We start from the raw sequence: 25,713 nt of genomic DNA on the forward strand, positions 1-25,713 counted from the left end.
CATCGCCACCTACAAAACAATAACCTATCTTATAAATGTGGACTTAACATGATGTAAGCTTTTTTTTCTTGTGATAATAATAAATAAGTTTCTGAATGTGCACATAAAATTCTTTTTATGATGTCACTAAAAAGACCTTGCTCTACAAAAAATTTAAAATCCTCACAAAATTGAAAACTTTTGTTTTCCCCTAAAGCTATGCATTGCAAAAATAATTGTTGAACTGATGCATAGTCATCAGGATGCTGATGAAATACAGTATACTACGGGGGGCAATTACTTACTGTGACCAGGTTTTCTTTACAAATGGGGTCAAGGGTAATTTTTAATTTGCACATGATTTCCTCAAAGTCCTTAGCATTGATGTAGCCTGTGTCTCCTTTATCTCGCCTCCGAAAAGCTTGTAAAGCGTGTTCCTCATGAAAATCCTTATAAATAAAGAGATATTTCATAGAATCTTGTCATTAGCAGGGATTTATCAAGCTGTTTTTACTACCGGTAAACGTATTCCCCCCCTCTTGAAAAAGGTCAAAAATTCCCCTTTTTCAGATAGAAAATTCCCCAATTAAACGGAGAATATTTAAAACATCGTTATGAAATTTTCCGTTTTTGTCCGATTGAAGTTTTACAGCTAATTTACCATCCTAGTCATTCAAACGCTTTTAAAAGAAAGAACAATCGGTAATCCTCGGCTGACTCCACTACGCTCCATTCAAACCTCGGATGTGATAGGTGGGGAATCGCAAAAGATCGCTACATTTATCCGCCGGAAACTGCCTTGTCACTCTTTTCATATTTCCTTGCCTAGAGTTCTTAGAAAATTTTTCTTTATTAGTGTAATTCCTCGTATTAATTACAATCAAGTGTTAGTATTCTTTGAAATTAAGAACAGTGTTGGGCGTGCATCAAAGTAACTCGGATGTCAAAAGTATGATATCTGAATGAAATTCAAATAAGATCACATGACTGAATCTGTAAAATGGAAGATCACCGTTGACGTCCGAGGTTATGTGCGAGGTTCGAGTCATCCGAGGAACTCCGATTGAAGAAAGAATATATTATTAACTTTTATTTGATATTGATCGGTAAACATGTGCCAAGTCCATGATGTGAAAGATACGCGTGCGATTGCAGAGTTAAAAAGAAAAGTGTAGATGAGTAAGATGGAGCTTATATCACTATAATTGGAAGAATGGAGTAACAACAAAAACAATGTTAGTAGTGAAACATGAAAAACAGAATTGATTTGTGATAGATATTTAGAGAAAAAATTAAATAAATCCTGACCTGGTTAATTTTTTTTTGTGTGTTTATTTAGTATTTTGCCTAAAAAGTGAAGTTTTTGTGGCCTTTGTAAAGGTCAACAAATGACCCTAGAAGCTTAAGAATGCGGGTTTTGCTCCATTTAGTTAAAAATTTGGGGGGGGGGGGGGGGGGGGGGGGGGGGCTGCCCCGGCCCCCCCTAATTTCGCGCCTCCGGCGCTCGTGAGCCTGCGGCTCTTTTTTTTCCCTTTACATATAAAACGGTAGTAAAACAAAATAGCTAGATAAATCCCTGTCTAGACGATAAATTACAATTATCTCTATAATAGGAATTAAAAGCAGATAATATACTTACATGAATTAACTGTGTAAACTCTGGATATGTAATTTTTCTTTGCTTGTCTTTCCCAAAGTGAAGTTTTATAAACTCGCTCTGAAGTTAAATGGTATTTCCCTGTTCAGTGTTGTGTGTTTATGATATCTTCAAATTCATCTACAAAACAAAATACATTGTTATATAACATGTATAAAAAAGGCTAAACAAACCAATAATTGCTAAAACACAATATATGACCCCAAAATATTTAATTTTATTTCATTTTTGAAAAAAATATATGCCACACTACTTTAATCACAATTTCAATAAAACATGTAGCAATACTATAATTTACTTGCAGTTGTGATGCAAATATTTTAAGCTAATGCCACCTTGACCTCAAATCACTGTTACATCATAACCTAGCAGAACACTCACCGCAGGAGAGATACCCATTTCCATTTCTGTCAAACACCTGGAAGGCCAGCATACATGGCATCAGGCAGGCACAGTACAGCCTCAAAAGCCTGGAAAACTCTGTAAACGAAATCTTCCTGCAAAATAGTCCAAAATATCCTATCAAGAAATTTATAGATATATAACACAAACTGTATATTGTCGTTGAGTGTCTAGCTATCAAATGCAGCCATTTAATGTGTTCAGATCCTAATTAAATCAGATCCTCTTGTATCTTTTAACCAAAGGGGAGCAAAAAGGATCTGATTTTTTTTCATTTTGAATATGTGGTTAAAAATTCAATCCTTTACAACTGATCATAAAGTTTAATCAAATATTTATCAGTAACAAGAACCACTTCTTTATACAGCAAGTGATGAAAGGAATGAATTTTATACACCAAACTTTTTTATTATTATCAATAGATGTACAATTGTCAATACCTACCCATCTCTAGAAGTGTCTACGCTGGAAGCAAATAATTTGAGGGTGAACTCATCGCAATTCTCGCCCAGAAAGTTTAAGTACTTCTGAATAAGATCTCTATAGGTCATATAATGTTCTCCATCCTCCACAACACTGGCATACTGCCAAAGTAAAAGAATTGCCATCAAGAAAATGTAAATTTTGTGTAGGTATGACAGTACCAGGATGGGATTTTTTTTCACTTCAAATTTACACACCACCTAGGCATTTGAAACTTATTTGCGAATGTTACACTATATATGAAGAACAAATTCTATCATTAAACTGATATTCGAATGCATAAGACAATAATTTAACAATAGACTGTAAAACTTTTTAAGTTCTTCCTTACTTTCAAAAATATTTCCTTCAGTTGCTCTGGATCTGCTCGATTAAAAACTTCCACCTAAAATTTAATTTAAAAATTAAATTCTTTTCTTCATATTGAGTTTTAAAATTTGTTGAACTGAACTGAGACAAGTTTTGTTTACCAACGGGAAACAACTCTTTCAAGGTAACAAGTCATGCCCTTCAAGTTCAACACATCATATGAATAACATGCAAACTAGAAGAAAAAAATAAATCGACACGAAAAATATACAATTTGAATGTAAAAGAATTATTTCCATCTCACCTTTCTGTGTTCACATTTTGCAGTTTTGATGGGCCAAACTTTGGAAACAATTTCAAAGGGATGCTGAAAATAAATTAAGATTACAGTGAACGTAGTGCTGTTTGATAATTTAATATTTATATTTCAGATCAAACTACATTTGATATCTTTGCCGTTTCACTCTCACGGGTAGATTTAATAATCTGCACATATATTCCTGCAAAACATGAAACTCGCGACCACTCACGTCTTTGCCATTAGCCGCCATGTCTCGCTTACAGAAAAGATCATGCCCTCAGATTCTTATGATTGGTTATCCTCTTTTCGAATTCCGTGATCGCAGCAGACGTGTCAAGGTCAATTTAATGACAACGATCCTAAATCTTAGAGGAGTTTCGAAAAGCAATACTTTCGGAACTCATAAAAATGGCGGGTAAGTCAATATTGGAATCTCATTCATTTTTTGACAGAAACTGTGCCTGCGATGAAAATAATTTAAAACTCTATTATTAAAATCGAGATATAATCATTTCACTTATTCTGTGGCATATGAATGATGTTATTATATTCATAACTTTGTTGAAAAAGATACTTGTTAATTTCATTTAATTCGAAATTCCTCTATTTTATCAATATTGGACCTAAACCAGAGGGATAAATTCACTATTGTCATTCTAAATAATAAAGTAACTATTTCAAAGCTGTACCTGCCAGTACAAAAACGCCGTACCAATCATAGTCACTGATGTAAGAAATAGTGAAATATTTATTATCAGCATTTGCTGATGTCTTTCCTTTCATCAGGTTGGGCACAACCTACCAAATGGTACATTATCCCCCGTTTGGTAGACAATTTACCATATCGGTAACAAATTTTACTGACCAAACGGGGGACAAAATTGGTTGTGTTTAATTCCATGGAGTGGAGTGGAATAGATAGAACAATCTATCATTAAAATGATACTGTCCTACGGACCCGGTTTAACGAAAGAATTAGTTCCATGTATTCGTCAATGTAGCAAAATAAACGCCGGCGATAACTCGTACTCAGTGCATTTACTTCGAACAATCCAGAGAGTTCTGATTGTAAACATGGCAGGTAGATTTGAAGTGAGAGAAAAACGTTGATAAAATTAATTTGATTTTCGTCTTCACATGGATTATTTTCTGGGATAAAAGGCATAAACAATCTCAGAAAGGTTTGTTTTGATTAATTTGGTAGTTTTTTCCAGTGCAAATCCTTTTATATTCTTCAAAATCGTTTTGGAGCGGATCCGCTCCGATTTGCTACATTGCAAGTATATGGGACGTATTCTAACTGTGGTGAGGGCTTGTATCGAGACACAGTTACAGACCCTAAACCGTGCTACTACACCACTTGAACGGTAAGGTTCGGTACGCTTTGTGCACGGACCGGTACGCTTTGTGAAAGGAACAGTTCGTTTCGAGAACGGTACGGTATGCTTTGTGCACGGTACGGTACGCTTTGTGCATGGAACGGTACGCTTTGTGCACGGAACGGTTCGCTTTGTGCACGGAACAGTACGCTTTGTGGACGGTACGTTTCGTTTCTTGCACGGAACAGTTCGTTTTGTGAACGGTACGCTTTGAGAAACGGTATGCAAATAAAGTGGGCGGAGCCTGTTAGCTTTAATTCTTGATTGGCTGCTAAAAATTTATTCATTTTAAATTACTTTTGAAGTACGTAATGCATGTATAGTTATATTTCAGCTATTAACAAATTAATTTCTCGGTTTCGATTTAAACATTTTACACTACAGCGGTGATGGAGGAAAAATGAAAAAAAAAATAAGAAAAGGAAGAAAAAACATCATCCCACCGATGTCTTTGGCATTATGTACAGATATGTATTAATATACATAGAATTCGTAAATATTTCCGTATTTAATTTTTACGTATGCCGACCCTTCATTTGAAAAAGGAAAAAAAATTAAATGAAATATTTTTTCACTTTAAAATAAAGTTATAACATAATTAAAAGGATTTAATATATACCGGGTATATACTTGTTCTATACATATAACGCTTTGCTCATATAAAAATTATTTTTAATTGATTGATCTATAAAAATAAATATGACTATTCCTGCTTCATTTTATTCCAAGTAATTAGATATGTAAATTGTTTTTTTTTTTGAAATTGTAGATCTATCACTTAAACGTTTGCTTCAGAAGAGAAATATCAGTATTAAAACAAAATAAATACAAAAATCAGCAGCAGACACACGAAATTAAAACAATAACTTCCGAGCGCTTTCTCGTAACAAAAACATTCTTTTCACTTACAAGTATTTATGTTTTCAATAATCCTTTCAGTGTATTAAGTAATTATTTTTAGACATTTTTCTTTATTTTATTAAGTTATTCTATTCTTGTAAAGTCTGTAAAAACAATGTCGTTAGAGAGAGAGAGAGGATAGAGAGAGAGAGATGCAAACCCTTAATACATGTGCATTATCTGTAAAAAAAAAAAAACAAAAAAACAAATTTGTATTTAATCTCATTCTTTCGTTTTATTTACATCGCCAAAGTCACAATTAATCAGTCTATGATTCAATTTAATCAACCAATTTACAACTATTGTGCAATGAATAATCCGTTCTCTGTACATGCATGCTGCATGCATGAAATCCTCGTGCATCATCTGTCAATCAAAATGGCATGACGCTAGGTGACCCTGAAAGTCTGTTTACACAGGAAGAATTTCTCCTGTGATTTGAAACATTCTTTTGGTCAGTTCATAGTTCACACCTGTCTAAAAAAATATTGGGTCACAACCGGAGAAACAGGGGGGGGGGGTTTAACACACCTTTCGAATTATTTAATTCTGACCACATCAAGTGTATTAAATCACTCAACAGACATCCAGCAAACTCATCTTCCAGGTTTCACCACAACACTGATTACAAAGAACTTTACTTCGTAAATTATCCCTTTTCAGACAAAAATAAATAAGTATGTATCCCTGAATTATAATTTTTTTTTTTTTACGAAAGCACAATTTAAAGCCACATAAATTCGCATAAGTATCGCCTTCTATAGGGAGGGGGGGGGGTATCAAACATAATATGGCTTGAAAGAGGATTGATATATTTTTTTTTTGATTTCATTTTATTTAGTAAATTATTTTTTTTCAGACACTAATAAAAATGTTTCCTGTAGATTATGATTTTTTAGCTCTACTGGTCAGAGACCAGAAGAGCTTATGCGATAGTAATGCGTCCGTCGTCCGTCCGTCTGTCTGTCTGTAAACAATCTTTCAAAATGCTACTCCTCCTACAGTTTTGGTCAGATTTCAATATAACTTGGCACACAAGTAGACTACACTAAGATACATAATTCTGTATATCGGTTTTTGATTTCAATGAACGATATTGCCGTGGTTACTAAAAATAGAAATTTCTTAGAAATTCTTTCAAAATGCTACTCCTCCTACAGTTCTGGTCTGATTTCAATATAACTTGGCACACAAGTAGACTACACTAAGATACATAATTCTGTTTATCGGTTTTTGATTTCGATGAATGGTGTTGCCGTGGTTACTAAAAATAGAAATTTCTTAGAAATTCTTTCAAAATGTTACTCCTCCTACAGTTTTGGTCTGATTTTAATATAACTTGACACACAAGTAGACTACACTAAGATACATAATTCTGTGTATCGGTTTTTATACGCCCGTCTTAAGACGGGACGTATATAAAATACATGGTTACTGTCTTGAAATATAAGCGATATTTGGGCGAGGGTAAGAAAACATGATAGAGGGCGAGGCTTGCCGAGCCTTCTTACGTTTTCGACCCGAGCCCAAATATCGCTTATATTTCAAGACAGTTATCATGTATTTTGTTTATCCTGCAACAAAATTTTACATTTGAACGTCCAAAACAAGCTAATTCCGACAGATTTAAGCACATCTCTGCAGTTGAAACTATGACGCCATGGCGTAAACATTGCAATATACATGACGTCACAATGCTTTTGGAACGTCGGAATACATGCACGAGGCTTTATTAGGGCAGTGACGGGATAAAGCTTTGGTTTATTAGGTTACCTTTATTAGGTCAATGCAAGGGGTAGTTGCAGGATAAATTATGTTATAGGCTTCGTGTCCGTCCGTCCGTCTGTCCGTCTGTCCATTCCTGTCCGGCTCATAACTTGAATACTATTAGGCCTAGGATTATCAAACTTTGTCAACTCATACTTCTTGGGTAGACGGTGTGTCGCGCACAAAAAGTAGGTCGCTCTGACCTTTAATAAAGATGCTATAGCCAAATATGGAAAAATCCTGTCCGGCTCATAACTAGAAAACTATTAGACGTAGAGCTTTCAAACTTGGCAAAAGTATACATCTAAAGTAGAAGGTGTGTCGCGGCCTATTTCAAGGTCACTGTGACCTTTAATTATAGTGAATTTTTTTTAAATACTAAGTCTTTTAAATTCTAAATTTCATAGTCCTAAAAAATGTAAAAATATAGTTGTATGCTTATTAAAAAATGTTAAATTAAGTAAAAACTTGTTTTTTCTTTATATACTTTACAGCAATCTGTAACAAATGTTTGTGCTTTGAGAGGAATTCAGTTTGCCCCATGGGCTTAATTATCAAGCACTGGTCAAGAAGAATTTTGATAGCAGAAATTTGCATGTCAAATTAGAGAGAAATTAATGAGTTTATTGTCAGGAGCTAAGAGCACCTCTAGATCTGGTGCAGTAGTTATCTTAATTCATCTCTTGGGAGTTGTGCAAAACGAAATGGCCTCATAGTTGCTTGTGCTAATTAAGAGTTCTTGATGGCTAGTCAAGATAAAGATCTTTCAATATAGGTGTAATGAAATTAAAACAAATTGATGTTTTAGTGTATGATTAAAACTAAATTAGTATTGTATAATATGATTAAAACTAATTATATATGTGTTCATTTAAAAAAAAAAATTAAATTTCAATTTTTATATATTTGCAACAAAGATGCTATAGCAATATATGGAAAAATCCTGTCCGGCTCATAACTAGAAAACTATTAGACCTAGAGCTTTCATACTTAGCAAAAGTATACATCTCAAGTAGAAGGTGTGTTGCGGCCTATTTCAAGGTCACTGTGACCTTTAATTAAAATGAATTTTTTAAAAAAAACTATGTCTTTTAAATTTTAAATTTCATAATCCTAAAAAATGTAAAAATTAAGTTGTATCCTTATTAAAAAACATTAAATTAAGTAAAAACTTATTTTTTTATTATATACTTTACAGCAATCTGTAACAAATGTTTATGCTTTGAGAGGAATTCAGTTTGTCCCATGGGCTTAATTATCAAGCACTGGTCAAGAAGAATTTTGATAGCAGTAATTTGCATGTCAAATTAGAGAGAAATTAATGAGTTTATTGTCAGGAGCAAGAGCACCTCTAGATCTGGTGCAGTAGTTATCTTAATTCATCTCTTGGGAGTTGGGCAAAAAGAAATGGCCTCATAGTTGTTGTGTTAATTAAGAGTTCTTGATGGCTAGTCCAGATAAAGATCTTTCAATTGGTGTAATTAATTAAAACAAATTGATGTTTTAGTGTATGATTAAAACTAAATTAGTATTGTACAATATGATTAAAACTAATTATACATGTGTTAATTAAAAAAAATAATTAAATTTCAATTTTTATATACTTGCTACAAATTGCAGTCATGTCTCACTAGTATTATTTGTTATAATCAATCCCTACACTGTAAGCCTCTTAAGCCCTATTTACACAGTCTGACTTGTAAGATGTGATTTCAGATGTGATTTCACATCTGACTCCAGTGTTTCATTTACACAGTATGATTTGTCAGACATGAAGTTCATTAATATTTCCCTCTAAATTTTTTTGTTTACATTTCACAATGGAAGATGATGATAGTTTTATAGTCATTTGTGTTTTAATAAATCTACTTCTTCTTGATATAGTTCTACTAATCTTACAGTTTGTTCTGTAGTTAATTTCAGTTCTCTCTTCTGCCCAGCCAATAGAAAATGTCCTCTCAGGATTTCCCTCACATTTTAATTGCAATAAATAAGATTAATTGATATTGAATTATCTTTGGAGAAGAAGTGCGGGAAAAATTCACATGTTAGTTCTTCTTTATATAGATCAACCTCTCTGACCTTGTCAATAATTGGTTAAAACCATCTGACTTGCCAGACGGAATAGAGCATGTTTCTATTCCATCTGACTCCATCTGACTTCATATCTGTCTTATGATTTTCCTATTTACACGGTATGATTTGTAAGATGTGGCAAGTCACATCTTACAAATCAGATCGTGTAAATAGGGCTTTAGAGATGTATAATAAGAAATGGAAAATAGATAATTGAAATCTGTGTCAATCTGTTAATCATGGCTACCTGATTTTCTTGCATCCTAACCAATTTATGATTATTGAACAATATTTGACGGGCGTATCATGCTGTGGCGTGGCACTTTATTGATTTTGATGAACGGTGTTGCTGTGGTTACTAAAAATAGAAATTTCTGTGAAATTCTTTCAAAATGCTACTCCTCCTACAGTTTTGGTCTGATTTCAATATAACTTGGCACACAAGTAGACTACACTAAGGTACATAATTCTTTTTATCAGTTTTTCACTTCAATGAATGGTGTTGCCATGGTTACTAAAAATAGAAATTTCTGTGATTTTTTTTCAAAATGCTACTCCTCCTACAGTTCTGGTCTGATTTCAAATTTATAACTTGGCACACAAGTAGACTACACTAAGGTACATAATTCTGTGTATCAGTTTTTCACTTCAATGAATGATGTTGCCATGGTTACTAAAAATAGAAATTTCTGTTAAATACTCTCAAAATGCTACTCCAAATACAGTATTAGTCTGATTATAATATAATGTGGCATGCAAGTAGACTACACTAAGAACATAAAGAGACTTAATCAAGGATCATTATTCTAATTATTGCTGTTGAAAAGTTTCAATTTCCAACTGCTTAAGTACTTTTCTCTTCCTTTGCTATAAGTACAAACCAGTAGAGCTTCAGTCTCGACAGAGACTTCTGGTTTTATTTACAACAACGTACCATTTTGCAGACTTTTAAAGAACTTTTAACCAGCTAATTCGTATTGCTTTATAGAAAGGGGATGGGGGTACAGTGTAACAAACCTTATAATATCTTCTTTTTTTCGCAAGCTGTTTTTTTTTTCATTTTTCATAAGATGTTTTTCAGAATGAAGTAATATTTATACTGCAGTTTGCACATTTTATTTGCAAGAAATTCAGCTGGCGATTTTTGTATGCAGCGTGAAAGTTGGTCACAGTTTTATTATTAAGATTATTATCTCTGTCTGTTCAGTAGAATTCTTCATGACCGCATGTAATATTTTAATCCATATTTTACACGATTAAAGATTTTCAGTGAAAGTATAACTGCACCAATGATTCGCCTATAGTAAGAATCTTAACAGAATTAATGTGAGAGTCTAATAGTAATACGTATCTTTTTTAAATTTGACAGTTTATATATGTTTTAAAATTCTTACAAAATAATTCATTAGTAAAATCACGCATCTGATATGTACTACATATGAATGCATACTTACAACAAAAACGATCTTGTATCCGATAAGATTTAAATTAATAATTTAAATGAGCAGAATTAAAATCAAAAGTAGAGACAACCAGGGAATTAATTCATGAAAGCGTGTTCTATCTTAGTGGTATTATAGTCTATTGAACTTTTTTCATGTCAAATACAATTATAGGATTATGAAACATGAATTAATGTACATGTGCACATTTAAGGCGGTTTTTTTCCCAGGCACGAGCACAATTAAATTGAATTTTGGGACATCTTATAATATTAGTTTAATATCTGTATTGTTAAATTACGAATATTTAAATACAGCTGATATTTCAAAAGGAAATTGATTTAATTTGCTAAAACTTATAGTATGAAAATGAAAGACTTCAAAGACGCCGACATTGTTCGAGGTCCACTGTGCCCCGTACGTCTTTTGTGGGAAAAACTCGTGGCCTGTACTGTACCTTTGACCATAAACACAATCGGTTGATTTAATTTATAGCAAATAAGGAATCGTCTCACACTCTGTCACACAACCTCCGTCCTCCTTTCACAGGCGCCGTAGCGAGAAATAAACCGTACGGTACGCTTTCTGCACGGAACGGTACGGTTCGTTTCTGAGGTGTAGTAGCACGGTTTAGGGTCTGTAGATCATTCTAACTAGGAATGGAATTGCGCATAATTTTAAACCATGTAGAATGAAATATAGATATTTATCGGTTTTCTAGGTGAAAAAAATCAGGAAATCTTTGTGCAATTTTTTGAGCAGAGTCGTTAAAAAATTTGACAAAAATGTAGCTTATGTAAACAAATGCAATGTTTCTCCGTTTTTAGCTCACCTCAACGAAGTTGGGGAAGCTTATGTGATACCCTCGGCGTCAGCGTCGGTGTCGGCGTCCCAGGTTAAGGTTAAGTTTTTTGGAGCAGTTTTCTTTTTAATTACTTCTGTGTCCTATACTGATTAGACATGCATGGAAAATGGTTTTAGTGTGTTTTATTGTACCAGACAAAGTTTCAGATGCTGCAATTTCAGCAAAGGAATTACCAGGTTAATGTTTTTGGAGCAGGTTAACATTTTTGGTGCAGTTTTTGGTGTGGGTTTCATTTCCAAGTAACTATCAGGCCTATGTTGACCAAACTTGCATGGATGATACATCTAAGGATGCATACTACCGGGATTGCTTCGGATGCTGAATCTGACCTACATTTTCCGGTTGAGTGAACAGGTTAAAGTTTTTGGTGCAGGTTTCATTTCCAAGTAACTATAAGCCCTATGTTGACCAAACTTGCATGGATGATACATCTAAGGATGCATACTACCGGGCTTGCTTCGGATGCTGAATCTGACCTACATTTTCCGGTTGAGTGAACAGGTTAAAGTTTTTGGTGTAGGTTTCATTTCCAAGTAACTATAAGCCCTATGTTGACCAAACTTGCATGGATGATACATCTAAGGATGCATACTACTGGGCTTGCTTCGGATGCTGAATCTGACCTACATTTTCCGGTTGAGTGAACAGGTTAAAGTTTTTGGTGCAGGTTTCATTTCCAAGTAACTATAAGCCCTATGTTGACCAAACTTGCATGGATGATACATCTAAGGATGCATACTACTGGGCTTGCTTCGGATGCTGAATCTGACCTACATTTTCCGGTTGAGTGAACAGGTTAAAGTTTTTGGTGCAGGTTTCATTTCCAAGTAACTATAAGCCCTATGTTGACCAAACTTGCATGGATGATACATCTAAGGATGCATACTACCGGGATTGCTTCGGATGCTGAATCTGACCTACAATTTCCGGTTGAGTGAACAGGTTAAAGTTTTTGGTGCAGGTTTCATTTCCAAGTAACTATAAGCCCTATGTTGACCAAACTTGCATGGATGATACATCTAAGGATGCATACTACCGGGCTTGCTTCGGATGCTGAATCTGACCTACATTTTCCAGTTGAGTGAACAGGTTAAAGTTTTTGGTGTAGGTTTCATTTCCAAGTAACTATAAGCCCTATGTTGACCAAACTTGCATGGATGATACATCTAAGGATGCATACTACCGGGCTTGCTTCGGATGCTGAATCTGACCTACACTTTCCGGTTGAGTGAACAGGTTAAAGTTTTTGGTGCAGGTTTCATTTCCAAGTAACTATAAGCCCTATGTTGACCAAACTTGCATGGATGATATATCTAAGGATGCATACTACTGGGCTTGCTTCGGATGCTGAATCTGACCTACATTTTCCAGTTGAGTGAACAGGTTAAAGTTTTTGGTGCAGGTTTCATTTCCAAGTAACTATAAGCCCTATGTTGACCAAACTTGCATGGATGATACATCTAAGGATGCATACTACCGGGCTTGCTTCGGATGCTGAATCTGACCTACATTTTCCAGTTGAGCGAACAGGTTAATGTTTTTGGTGCAGGTTTCATTTGCAAGTAACTTTAAGCCCTATGTTGACCAAACTTGCATGGATGATACGTCTAAGGATGCACACTACCAGGCTTGCTTCGGATGCTGAATCTGACCTACATTTTCCGGTTGAGTGAATAGTTAAAAGTTTTTGGTGCAGGTTTCATTTCCAAGGAACTATGAGTTCTTTAATGACCAGTCTTGCATAGATGATACATCTAAGGATGCATACTTCCAGGCTTGCTTCGGAAGCTGAATCTGACCTACTTTTTGTGGATGAGTGAAAATGTTAGTTTTAATGCATGTTTCATTTCCAATAAACTATGAGCCCTATAATGAGCAAACTTGCATGGATGATACATCTAAGGATGCACACTAATGGACTTGCTTCGGATGCTGAATTTGACATACATTTTTCAGATAATAGACAAGGTAAAAGTTATGGTTGCAGGTCTGTTACCAAAAACTATAAGGCTTATATAACATTGTATAAACCAAACTTTCACAAATGCTGCATCAAGAGATGAAAACTCTCAAATTTGCTTCAGATGCTGGATTTTCATTACATTTTCATGAAGAAGAAGTAGTTTAAATTTTTTATGTAGGTCTATTTCAAAGTATCAGATCAAAATTGCTTTTAAAAATATTTTCATTTTTGGAATGTATACTTTTTGTTGGTTAATTGTGTGACTTTGCCTTACTTAAAGACAACATTCGTTGAGGTGAGCTCTGTAATCTCTGATTACCTATGTTTTACTTTAAGAGAAAATTCTCTCCTTCTCCAACGATGCTGCACCTGTCAATCATGTCCTTTACTTTCTATTTTGATTATCCGGGCAACCAATCAATTAGTGCAAACCAATCAAAACGGTGATCTTTTTAAAATCTGATGTAAAGTCGGATTTAACTACAGTGGCACATTTGTGTTAATTTTCAACTAGGAATTCAGAAGAATGATAAGTTTTTGCCTTTATTTTGTTTTATTTTGAAAACAATGGCTTTGTTCTTCATAAAAATAGTAAATGCAGTTGGAGTATGATATAATTATTGTTTTAAAACGATGTACATGGGACAAAAGCAAGAATAATGGCAAAAGTCATTTTGTACATCTTTTATTGAATATTATTTTTCAAATTTATTAAATTCACCAGTAATATGTTTATTAAACCCCAAAAGATTGCATGGAATCTGCAACTTCATCCTAAAAGAAAAATGACCACAAATGTTACATTCAACTATGTAAAACTTTAACTTAATAGCGGGAAGTGCTCACCATACCAGTAAGGCATGAGGAGCTCGTGTTTAACAGGATTTTACGGAGATAAACATTGACAAAGATCCAAAAAGAGATTGAAAATTAACTCATCAAGAGTTAAATCACTAGATCAAATTGAATTTTTATCCAACAAGACACAACAAAGATTTTTTTTGATCAACATGATCAATTGATCAAGAAGTTCAGCTGTTACAGACAACTATGGGTATTGTTTTTACGAAGTTGCGGAGAAATTGCACATAGAAATTCGATCAATTTATGTTAATTGTGCTAGGAATATGTTCACTAAAATCCCCCAATACCTAAATAAATGAGCTTTTGTTTTATTTTGATAAAAATTGTAATAGAATAAAAAAGTCCCCCATTTAGTTAGTAAATTTCATCACTGATATGGTAGATTGTCTACCAAATGGGGGATAAAGGACCATTTGGTAGGTTGTGCCCAACCTGTTCATAACAATGCTAATAAAATGGAAATTCAATTTTCAGTGACATGCAGTTGGTCACATGATCAGATTTTCTTGAGTATGGAAAGCAAACTGCATGAGCCATTTGGAAAGTTCCAATTATGACGTCAAATAACGTCGTAGATACGTTATATTGCATTTCCAAAGCAAAGTCTAAATAATGCCTATATTTCTATGTAACAGGACAAAAAACATAAAATATAAATATAAGAAATAAAATATAATTTTTAGAGTTTCATTGGGAATGACATGAAGTCGGTACATGATCAAATCTACTAGAATTTGATAACGTGACTGACTTCATGTCGCACCCCAATGAAACTCTAAAAATGATATTTAATTTCTTAATTAATTAAAAGTGAAAGAAATAAAACTTAGAGATGTTCAAAACAGATTATGATATCTCCATCTTTTTACTTCAGGTTTATCAAAAAATAAATTTGATGTCTACAAATGTTCCGCAAATGAAGCCATACATTTCAAACTTGGTAAGTATAAAAGTATAAACGAAGATAGAAACGTTCTATCGTTAAAATGATATTGTCCTATGGACCCTGTTTTATATCGATAGAATTTGTTCCATGTATTGACTATGTAGCAAAATGAACATGGGTGATAATTCAAACTCTGTGCATTTACTTACGTACGAATAATTCAGAGTGTTCCGAATGTAAGCATGGCAGGTAAATTTGAAGTGAGAAGTAATTGTTGAGAAAATTAATTGAATTTTCGTCGTTATGTTTGTAGTTAGAAAGGAAGAAGACCTGGATGACGATACATCAACATTCCTACCGGAAATGACACATCAGGTCTTTGGAGAAAAGTAAGCAATTATTTACCTTTAACTTGCTAGGACCATTATGAATTAATGTATTTTGAAGGTTACATGTATGAAGCAGAATTTTTAGGATGAGTTTCCAATGGATATTTTAGTGATCACTGTATGTTTGCTTCTTCCTATGTCTTGAATCATAATTTGTGGTGATTCGCATTAATAATGGATTCTTCATAGAAAGTCACCATTTTGGATAGATTATACACTGCATTGCATTTCTAGTACATGGCTTAGCATGGACTAACCATGTACATGTAAATGTACTGTATGTAATTTTTTTTTACCTTTTCTTTACATATTTTTAACAGTGAGAGTATTTTTGGATACAAGGATTTGGTGGTAGAGATGTACTATACTGCTGCTAAACTGACAACATTCATAAATCTACAATACATCACCAAAGTTTCACCAGAATTACACGAAGGACTAAAGGTATTCATTTCCAATTTAATTCAGAATTAGAGTCGTCTAACCTGATCTCAATTTGTCTACTTTTGTTTCTCGTCTAAATATATTAAAGATTTTAAGTTCAACTTTGCACATTTTGAGTAGAAGGGAATTATATATTCCTCAATCCTTGTGGAATTCAGTGAAGAGAATATCCAAAAGAACAAAATAATTAGGACAAAGATTATTAAGTCATCATTGACAAGAGTACAATGAACTGATTGGATCAGAATTTGTAAATTTCACCAACCCATTTCTGCAGCGAAGATTTGTTTAAAACAACTTGATGCATACAGATGCATAACTCTGTTTTTATACGCCCGTCTTAAGACGGGACGTATTATGTTATAGGCTTCCTGTCCGTCCGTCTGTCTGTTAGCTTTTTCGTTTCCGGCTCATAACTTTAATACCACTAGGCCTAGGATTATCAAACTTTGTCATCTGATGCATCTTGGGTAGAAGGTGTGTCGCGCACAAAAAGTAGGTCGCTCTGACCTTTAATTAAGAAGTTATAGCCAAATATGGAAAAATCCTTTCTGGCCCATAACTAGAAAACCATAAGACCTACAATCATCAAACTTGGCCAGTTTATGCATCTTAGGTAGAAGGTGTGTCGCGACCTATTTCAAGGTCACTGTGACCTTTAATTTAAGTGAATTTTAAAAAAAAAAATGTGTCTTTTTACTATTCATTTACACATCCCAAATAATGTAAGAGTATTGCACTGTTCTTATTAAAAAAGTGTTAAATCAAGAAAATACTTATTTTTTTTAAGCATATACTTGACAGCAATCTAAAACAAATATAATGTATGTTAGAGAAATCCCATGTCTCCCATGAGTGTAATTATCAAGCACTGGTCAAGAAGAATTTTGATAACAGAAAATTGCGTCAAATTAGAGAGAAATTAATGGGTTTTGAGTGCGAGGAGCTAATTGGCGTTATCTATATCCCTTGAGAATTGGGCAAATGGGTAAGCCTGTGTGATTAAAAATAGCTCTTGTTGACTAGCTTAAGTTTTGAAATGAATTTGATGAAAAGTAATTAAAACTAATTTGATATTGCCTAATAGACTAATCTGATATTATGTAATATTATTAATTTAAAAACTAATTTTATGGGGTGGGGTTGAATCAGCATGTCCATATGAATTACATACTAGAACCTGTCGGACATTAAATCTCAACCAAAAAAAAAAAAAATCTGAGAGTATTTTATATGTTTTTAAAAAAAAATTATAGTAGATAGTGCAGACCCATTCATCTCTTGGTAGTAATGAGTAGAAAAGCATCCAGTTAAAGATTAATTAATGAGTTCAATGTAGGAAGGCTAGCTGTCTCAGTCGCTCTGATTAAGCAGCCCTTTGGGGATTAGACGGAAGAACAGCTGGTCAGTTTATAACATATGTCATTTGATGGCCAGCCTTTTTTTTCAAAATTAATTTGGTATAGATTAAGTTGTTAAGACTAATTTGATGATGGGCATTTGGTCTAACACAACCAGCACAGAAATCTATCAGTGATGTAATATTTATTATAATTGATGCCTACATCACAGGGGATGGATAAATATTTTAAGGAATGGAAAAATCATTGAAATCTTAAAATCAAGGTTGATGTGATTTTTTTGCACCTAAACTGTTCAAGAAAATTGGTAATTTTTTGACGGGCGTATCATGTCGTGGCGCGGCACTTTATTAAAAATGTGGAATAGATTTAAATGAAACTTTTCGTTTAGCCTTTTTTTTTCTAGAAATTAAACAGATACATATATGAAAATTTAAAGTATTTAAAAATGTATTGGTATCTTTACTATGTTTATATTTGTGAGTTTGGCAGAAATTATAATGCAGTATCCATTTTGGCTTATATTTAGGCTGATGATGTCATTGGTCAGTTACGAGAGGTGGTGCCCCCTGGTTTCCTAACCAGTAGAGATGCATTCCTCAACTCAATACCGAAGGATGCTGACTTCAAACCATTTGGAAAACTTGTGCACTCTTTCACTGTACACAGAGGTAATGAAGTTATTCTACTCTTTCTAAAAAAATTTATATATAAAGACTGATTAAATGACTGGCAATAAAAATCAAGTTGCAGTAAGTAATTTAATAAAGGTTGCCATGGTTACCTAAACTGAAATTATTTCAAAATGTTACTACTCCTACATTTTTGGTCTGATTGTAATAGAACTTGGACCACAAGTAGATGACATGAAAAAGCTTGTGTCCTTGAAGATTTTGAGAAATGAGGATACAATGGCTACCAAAAAAAAGAATACATTTTCCGTGAAAATTTGTAAAAATGATACTCCTAAAGTTTTGGTATAATTTCAGTCATACTAAGTAAAAATGTAGAAAACAGCAGGATATATACAAGCATTTCTGTAAAGTAAAAGTTGTGTAAAAAGTGCTGAAAGTCCAGGTACATTTTTCCCATTTTCATTCTTTGAAGTAAGACCAGTAGAGCTATCAACTCATCAGAGACTACAGACTGTAGAACTGCAGTCTTATCAGTTTTTAGCTCACCTCAACGAAGTTTGGGGAGTTTATGTAATACCCTCGGCATCGGCATCTCAGGTTAAGTTTTTTGGAGCAGTTTTCTTTTTAAGTACTGCTATATGCCCTATATTGATTAGACATGCATGAGAGATGCTTCTAGTGTGTTTCATTGTACCAGTCAAAGTTTCAGATACTGCAATTTCAGCAAAGGAATGACCAGGTTAATGTTTTTGGAGCAGGTTAACATTTTTGGTGCAGTTTTTGGTGTAGGTCTCATTTCCAAGGAACTATAAGCCCTATGTTGACCAATCTTGCATGGATGGTACATCTAAGGATGCATATTACCAGGCTTGCTTCGGATGCTGAATCTGACCTACATTTTCCTGTTGAATGAACAGGTCAATGTTTTTGGTGCAGGTCTCATTTCCAAGTAACTATATGCCCTATGTTGAACAAACTTGCATGGATGATACATCTAAGGATGTACACTACCAGGCTTGCTTCGGATGCTGAATTTGACCTACATTTTTCCTGGATGAGTGAAGAGGTTAAATTTTTATGCAGGTTTCATTCTAAGTAACTATTAGCCCAATGTTGTGCAAACTCGCATGGATGATACATCTTAGGATGCAAACTAATGGACTTGCTCTAGATGCTGAATTCGACATACATTTTCCAGATAATGGACCAAGTAAAAGTAATGGGTGCAGGTCTATTACCAAGAAACTATAAGGTTTTATATAAACCAAACTTGCCCAAATGATACATCAAGCGATGAAAACTCTCAAGCTTGCTTCAGATGCTGGATTTTAATCACATTTTCGTGATGAAAACTAGTTTGAAGTCTTTATATAGGTCTATTCCAAAGTATCAGATCAAAATTGCATAAATTTTGCATTTTTGGATGGACACTCTTTATTAGGTAATTGTGTGACTTTGCCTTAATACTTAAAGACAACATTCGTTGAGTTGAGCTCTGTAATCTCTGATTACCTTTGTTTTGATTTTACAGATGGGAAGGACAGACAGTTTGAGATCTACAGGACGGGGATAGAGACGTCAGGCTTCAGAGAGTACCACGAGAGACTCCAGACCTTTATTTTGTTCTTCATTGATGCTGCTTCCTTCATTGATGCGGATGACGAGAGATGGCGCTTCTTCTTACTGTATGTTATCCTTAAGTTTAATTAATGTTTTTGGTCTCCAGAATCTCTTGGTAGACATATTGTCAACCCTTTTCAGCCCTCCCATGTATGGCTATTAAAATTGTTCCCATTTTTATGCCCCCTCCATGCAGTGTTTTTCTATCCTTCATCCTTCTTTTTGCCCTGCAGCCATCACACTTGTCATTTACATGTGGCTCAGTTTCAAAGAGTCTGTTCTAGACATATGAACCAAAATTCACACACTGATACACACTGGTGAATTATTCAACTTTAGTGTAATCTTTGCCCTTGACTGTCAGACCCTGTGACCTTGACCTCATTAGTTACTATATTTATTATGATGAAGCTTAGTTTCAAAATAATGCCCTCTTCACACAAATGAACATTATATTTTTAAATATTCTGGTTTTCTTAAAGCATTTTTCATTTGCAGAATGTTCTACTTTTAGGTTTGAAAAGTACATGTGTAATGGAAATCCAATGTATGCTATAGCAGGTTACATGACTGTATATAATTACTATGCTTACCCAGAGAAGTTACGTCCAAGAGTCAGGTAAAACATTGCACTATTATAATTCAATAAATAACATGAAGCTAATTAATTTTGTTTCCTTTTGAAAAAAAAAATTGTAAAAGGCTTTTTATATGCTGTTAAATAGATAGGTTGTGATTTGAAACTCAAGATGCCTATGAAATTTGTCATTATCAATCATAACAATGGCTTTGATAGAAATGATACATCTGTATAATGTATTTATAACATAATTTCAGCCAAGTGCTAATCCTGCCGCCCTTCCAGAGGATGGGTTTGTGTGCCGAGCTGTTACAGACCTTCTATAATGATGTGTACAGGAAGAAGGAGGTGTTAGATATCACAGGTAACGATACAGTAGGAATAAAGTCATACAGTGTACAAAATTTTTACAAAATGTTGTGAAGTTACTTTTCATATTCATTAGAAAAGAATAGATAGATAAACAATAGAAAAACTCCTTTTAAAGTCATGTGTTTAGACTATGTTTGTTTTTGAATGACAGTAAGCAGGTTTTAAATCTTCAATGTAATTTAACTGTAATATTTTTACCCATTAATTCGTTTTCATAACACAGTTGAAGATCCCTCAGAAAATTTCCAGAGAGTCAGAGACTTTGTGGATGTTAAGAACTGCCAAAGCCTTGCGTCTTTCCAACCTGAGAAACTCTTGAAAGGCTTCTCTGAGGAAATGCAGAGGGAAGCCAGAGAAAAATTCAAGCTCAACAAGGTTTTTGTTTTGTTCAGATTTTATCCCATTTTTCAGTGCATCACTTTTTTTCTGATTATTAAATGAGAATTTAAATTATAATCATATGTGTACTTTAACATTTAAATTTAAACTTAAAATCTAAATCATTTGGTAATGAAAAAAATACATTTAAAAAATTTAGCTTTGTCAGGAAGTCATTCTATTCTTGCATGAAAAGGTAGAGTTTTGGTGAGTGTATATGGAAAAATCAGCCTCCTCTCGTTCAGAATGTATTAAGTATGTCGTGTGATTTGTAGAGACAAACGAGGAGAGTGTATGAGATTCTGAGGTTGAAGGCTACAGATACAAGTAACAAAGAACAGTACAAAGCATACAGACTCGACATGAAAAGGAGGCTAAATGCACCATTCCAGGTACAGTATAATTTGTCTAAACCGGCTACCGCCGGTTCCATAAAATTTGGCCGGTTTAGACAGAATCCGGAGTGCAGGAAAAATGCAGGAAAATATTAATTTTTAAATTTCGTTGTTTATTTACAAGTACATCATATACATAATATAAAATATAATTAAATGATAAAATCAATCAATATTTTGGAGTCTAGAAATTATAAAATAGTCTTGTATGACTTACTGTATTTTTTTGTTTGTTCACGAAGTTTGAAAGTCGGAGTGAAATATGTTACCTAAATCAAAATCTACAGCTGAGGCACGCGTATTATAGGCCTACTATATATCAAGCGGACCGGGTTTCGCTTGTCAAAGAGCTCATTCAATGTATAACCAGTAATGCAATTATTAACGATGTGATAATTATTGGATTCAACTTTTAATTTTTATGTAAAAAAAAAAAATTAAAAAAAATACGTCTTCCCACACTGTTATGGCGCCATTTTGAAATGCGTTCGATTTTCGATCCCGATTTATATTTTGATTCGTAAATCACGTACTTATAAAATTTTGTATTTATGTTATAATGTGGTAAAATGAGTAGAAACAAGATTAATTTTTTTTTAAATTGTAATTTAATAATATAATATTTTTTTTTCAAGCGGGCTGTGTCACCGCCGCATTTCACCGAGTTCGTCTCATGGCACTAATGCTTATGTAAACACAGATTAGCACTTCCACCACGAAAGGTGTTAATTGCTTTGAAGTAACTCAGGTGTGGCCGGATTAGGGGAAATAATTACCGTTAATTATGAGCAGTTGGGACCAGTATGGCCGTTCGGAATACAGAATAGACAGTATCCGGACTACACAGAATTTTATCTAATGAATTTGTTAAAGAAGTGCATGGGACTAAAATTTATAGACGGAATGGACAAAAATCCGGAGTACTCAGAGTACGGATTAGACAAATTTTACTGTATGTCCTCTTGTCAAATAAAAGGCAAATCCTGGGGAGGGGGTGTGGTCATTTACAGAAAGGTGCCCTTACCATTTAAGATCATATCCACTACATAAAACTTAATATTAGAAATATTTTTTTCTGATCATATTTTGTATTAATTTTGAAAGTGAGACAAGTTATTATTGTAGATTTATACTTTTTTACTCCAGAAAAATGGTCGTGATTTTGATAAGCTGAAGAACGTCTTACGTCCAGATGAGTTTACAGCCACATTAAGCTCCATCACCGAAGAGCAGAGACACCAGTATTTAGAGACAACATTTCAGGAAAATGTGGAAATGTATAGGAAAGTTATAGACCGACTAGCCACCTCTTAACCTGCCCAGTATTGTCTGTTAACTGTGTCTTGGCAATGGATGGTGCTCGTCTGGACTTACAAATGACTGGACATTCTTTCATTAAAAACTTTCCTTACATTTCTCATCAGTTTATAAGGGATTATTTTTTTCCAGTTCATTTGACTTGCATGGTGAAGAATAATTTTCCATTTAGTGAAATGTTTACATCAAGGCTATGAATCTTATTTTATTTAAAAGCTGACTTTGCTGCGAATGCAGATTCTACAAATAAGTTTTTCATTTCTGCTGCAAAATATGAGTTAAGTTCCATTTTGTTTATCCCTGCTCAGCCATCAGAATATCTCATCTCCCCATTCATGTAAACAGTACTTTAAGATGAAAAATGTGTGGTTATACTGTATTTTCATGCTAGACATAAGTCATATGTGATAATGAATACTTCACCTCAATGTGTAAAAGTGTTCTTTGGCAGGTCAACCTGTTCTGCTGATGTGAATTATACATTTCATTTCTTACTCTCTTTATATGATTCCAGTTTTCATTTTGTTTTATTGATAAACAGATAAGTAAAAAAAAATATTTACTACATGTACATTCATTTGTTCCAAAAATGTATGGATGTCTGTTTCTCTCTCTCTCTCCCTCTCACAGCATTTAAGAGTTGAATACATTTATATTTTTCATCTAATTTTTCCTTCTTGTTTGACATTTAATGAATGTTGCAATATATACATGTATATGTACAAGTAACATAAATTTAGAAATTGAAAAAAAGTGTAGCAGCTAAGTTCTGGGTACATAAGTACACGTGTCTCAGAATATTTTTGATATTACACTTACTAGTCTTATGTCATGAATCTATTTATAACCTATTACATTTGGGTTACATATAGGAGACGTTAACATACAAGTATACCCGGTAGTATGTTTACATTTTCATTCTTGTCTCCAAAACTATGATTGAACCATAAATGAAGTGAAAAAAGAAACAAAAGGACATAAATTGATTTAAATTGTACATGTAGTAATTTCCAGCAAAATCAAATTTCTTACATATTGTAGTTTCCAATAGTAATGTCTGATATCATTACATTTGAAATTTTTTATCTATTGGTTATGTGTTTTTGTGATATTTTTGGTGAAATAAATGACTATCGATGTTCTATTACTATTATTATGTTTGACTTACCTTTTGGAAAAGGGTTAGTGCTTTAATGTCAGTGATGTTCATGCTCACACCAGTATCCTATTTATTTAATTCATTTAATATTATTTTCCTTGTATGTGGCAGAGGAAGAGTGGATGTAAGATGAAAATAAACTTAAAAGCATTCAGGTTTTTTTTTTCTCTTTTTACAGTCAAATTTTGTTATCTCGAACTTGATGGGATTGAGGAAAAACTTTGAGATATCTGATTATTTGAGATCTTGATGGTAAAATACTGAAAGAATAAGTGGTTGGGACTTCTAAATCACTTCGATATATCCATAGTATTCGAGATATCGATGTTTGAGACACCAAAGTTCAACTATATGATTTTTAGCTCACCTCGACGAAGTCGAGATGAGCTTATGCTATACCCCCGGCGTTGGCGTCGGCGTCCCAGGTTAAAGTTTTAGGAGCATGTCCATTCCCAAGTAACTATAAGCCCTATCTGAACCAAACTTGCATGGATGATGCATCTAGGGATGTACACTACCAGACTTGCTTGGGATGCTGGATCTGACCTACATTTTCTAGATGAGTGACCAGGTTAAAGTTTTTGGAGCAGGTTAAAGTTTTTGGAGCAGGTCCATTCCCAAGGAATTATAAGCCCTACCCAGACCAAACTTGCATGGATGATGCATCTAGGAATGTACACTACCAGACTTGCTTCGGATGCTGGATCTGACCTACATTTTCCAGATGAGTGACCAGGTTAAAGTTTTTGGAGCAGGTCTATTCCCAAGGAACTATAAGCCCTACCTGAACCAAACTTGCATGGATGATGCATCTAGGGATGCACACTACCAGACTTGCTTCGGATGCTGGATCTGACCTACATTGTCTAGATGAGTGACCAGGTTAAAGTTTTTGGAGCAGGTCCATTCCACAGGAACTATAAGCCCTATTTGGACCAAACTTGCATGGATGATGCATCTAGGGATGGACACTACCAGACTTGCTTCCGATGCTGGATCTGACCTACATTTTCATTCCCAAGTAACTATAAGCCCTACCTGAAGCAAACTTGCATGGATGATGTATCTAGGGATGTACACTACCCGACTAGTTTCAGATGCTGGATCTGACCTACATTTTCATTCCCAAGTAACTATGAGCTCTATTTGGACCAAACTTGCATGGATGATGTATCTAGGGATGGACACTACCAGACTTGCTTCGGATACTGGATCTGACCTACATTTTCATTCCCAAGTAACTATAAGCCCTACCTGAACCAAACTTGCTTGGATGATGCATCTAGGGATGGACACTACCAGACTTGCTTCGGATGCTGGATCTGACCTACATTTTCATTCCCAAGTAACTATAAGCCCTATTTGGACCAAAACTTGCATAGATGATGTATCTAGGGATGGACACTACCAGACTTGCTTCGGATGCTGGATCTGACCTACATTTTCATTCCCAAGTAACTATAAGCCCTACCTGAACCAAACTTGCTTGGATGATGCCTCTAGGGATGGACACTACCAGACTTGCTTCGGATGCTGGATCTGACCTACATTTTCATTTCCAAGTAACTATGAGCCCTATTTGGACCAAACTTGCATAGATGATGTATCTAGGGATGGACACTACCAGACTTGCTTCGGATGCTGGATCTGACCTACATTTTCATTCCCAACTAACTATGAGCCCTATTTGGACCAAACTTGCATAGATGATGTATCTAGGGATGGACACTACCAGACTTGCTTCGGATGCTGGATCTGACCTACATTTTCATTCACAAGTAACTATAAGC

General features: G+C 34.2%; 2 protein-coding genes across 2 annotated transcripts; one reads left to right on the plus strand and one right to left on the minus strand.

The window, feature by feature from the left end:
* Positions 1-284: 284 nt before the first annotated feature.
* Positions 285-3,457, minus strand: LOC134280841 (calcium-binding mitochondrial carrier protein Aralar1-like; the record flags this gene model as incomplete). Its single annotated transcript, XM_062763290.1, has 7 exons — positions 3,361-3,457; positions 3,135-3,197; positions 2,853-2,906; positions 2,483-2,622; positions 2,018-2,133; positions 1,576-1,583; positions 285-428 (listed from the first exon to the last, which is right to left on the minus strand). Coding segments are annotated over exons 1-7 (546 nt in total), but the record flags the coding sequence as incomplete, so codon positions are not given.
* Positions 3,437-22,818, plus strand: LOC134280840 (histone acetyltransferase type B catalytic subunit-like). Its single transcript, XM_062763288.1, has 11 exons — positions 3,437-3,546; positions 15,262-15,327; positions 15,587-15,662; positions 15,983-16,106; positions 17,997-18,138; positions 19,634-19,787; positions 20,237-20,341; positions 20,560-20,666; positions 20,898-21,049; positions 21,328-21,444; positions 22,594-22,818. Exons 1-11 carry the CDS (start codon positions 3,540-3,542, stop codon positions 22,759-22,761), a joined length of 1,218 nt encoding a protein of 405 aa, XP_062619272.1. The 5' UTR covers positions 3,437-3,539; the 3' UTR covers positions 22,762-22,818.
* The last annotated feature ends 2,895 nt before the right edge of the window (positions 22,819-25,713 follow it).

The sequence above is a fragment of the Saccostrea cucullata genome, unplaced genomic scaffold (assembly GCF_032062105.1).
Source record: "Saccostrea cucullata isolate Sc308-1 unplaced genomic scaffold, CSIRO_AGI_Scuc_v1 ctg5310, whole genome shotgun sequence".
In the NCBI taxonomy this organism is placed as follows: domain Eukaryota; kingdom Metazoa; phylum Mollusca; class Bivalvia; order Ostreida; family Ostreidae; genus Saccostrea; species Saccostrea cuccullata.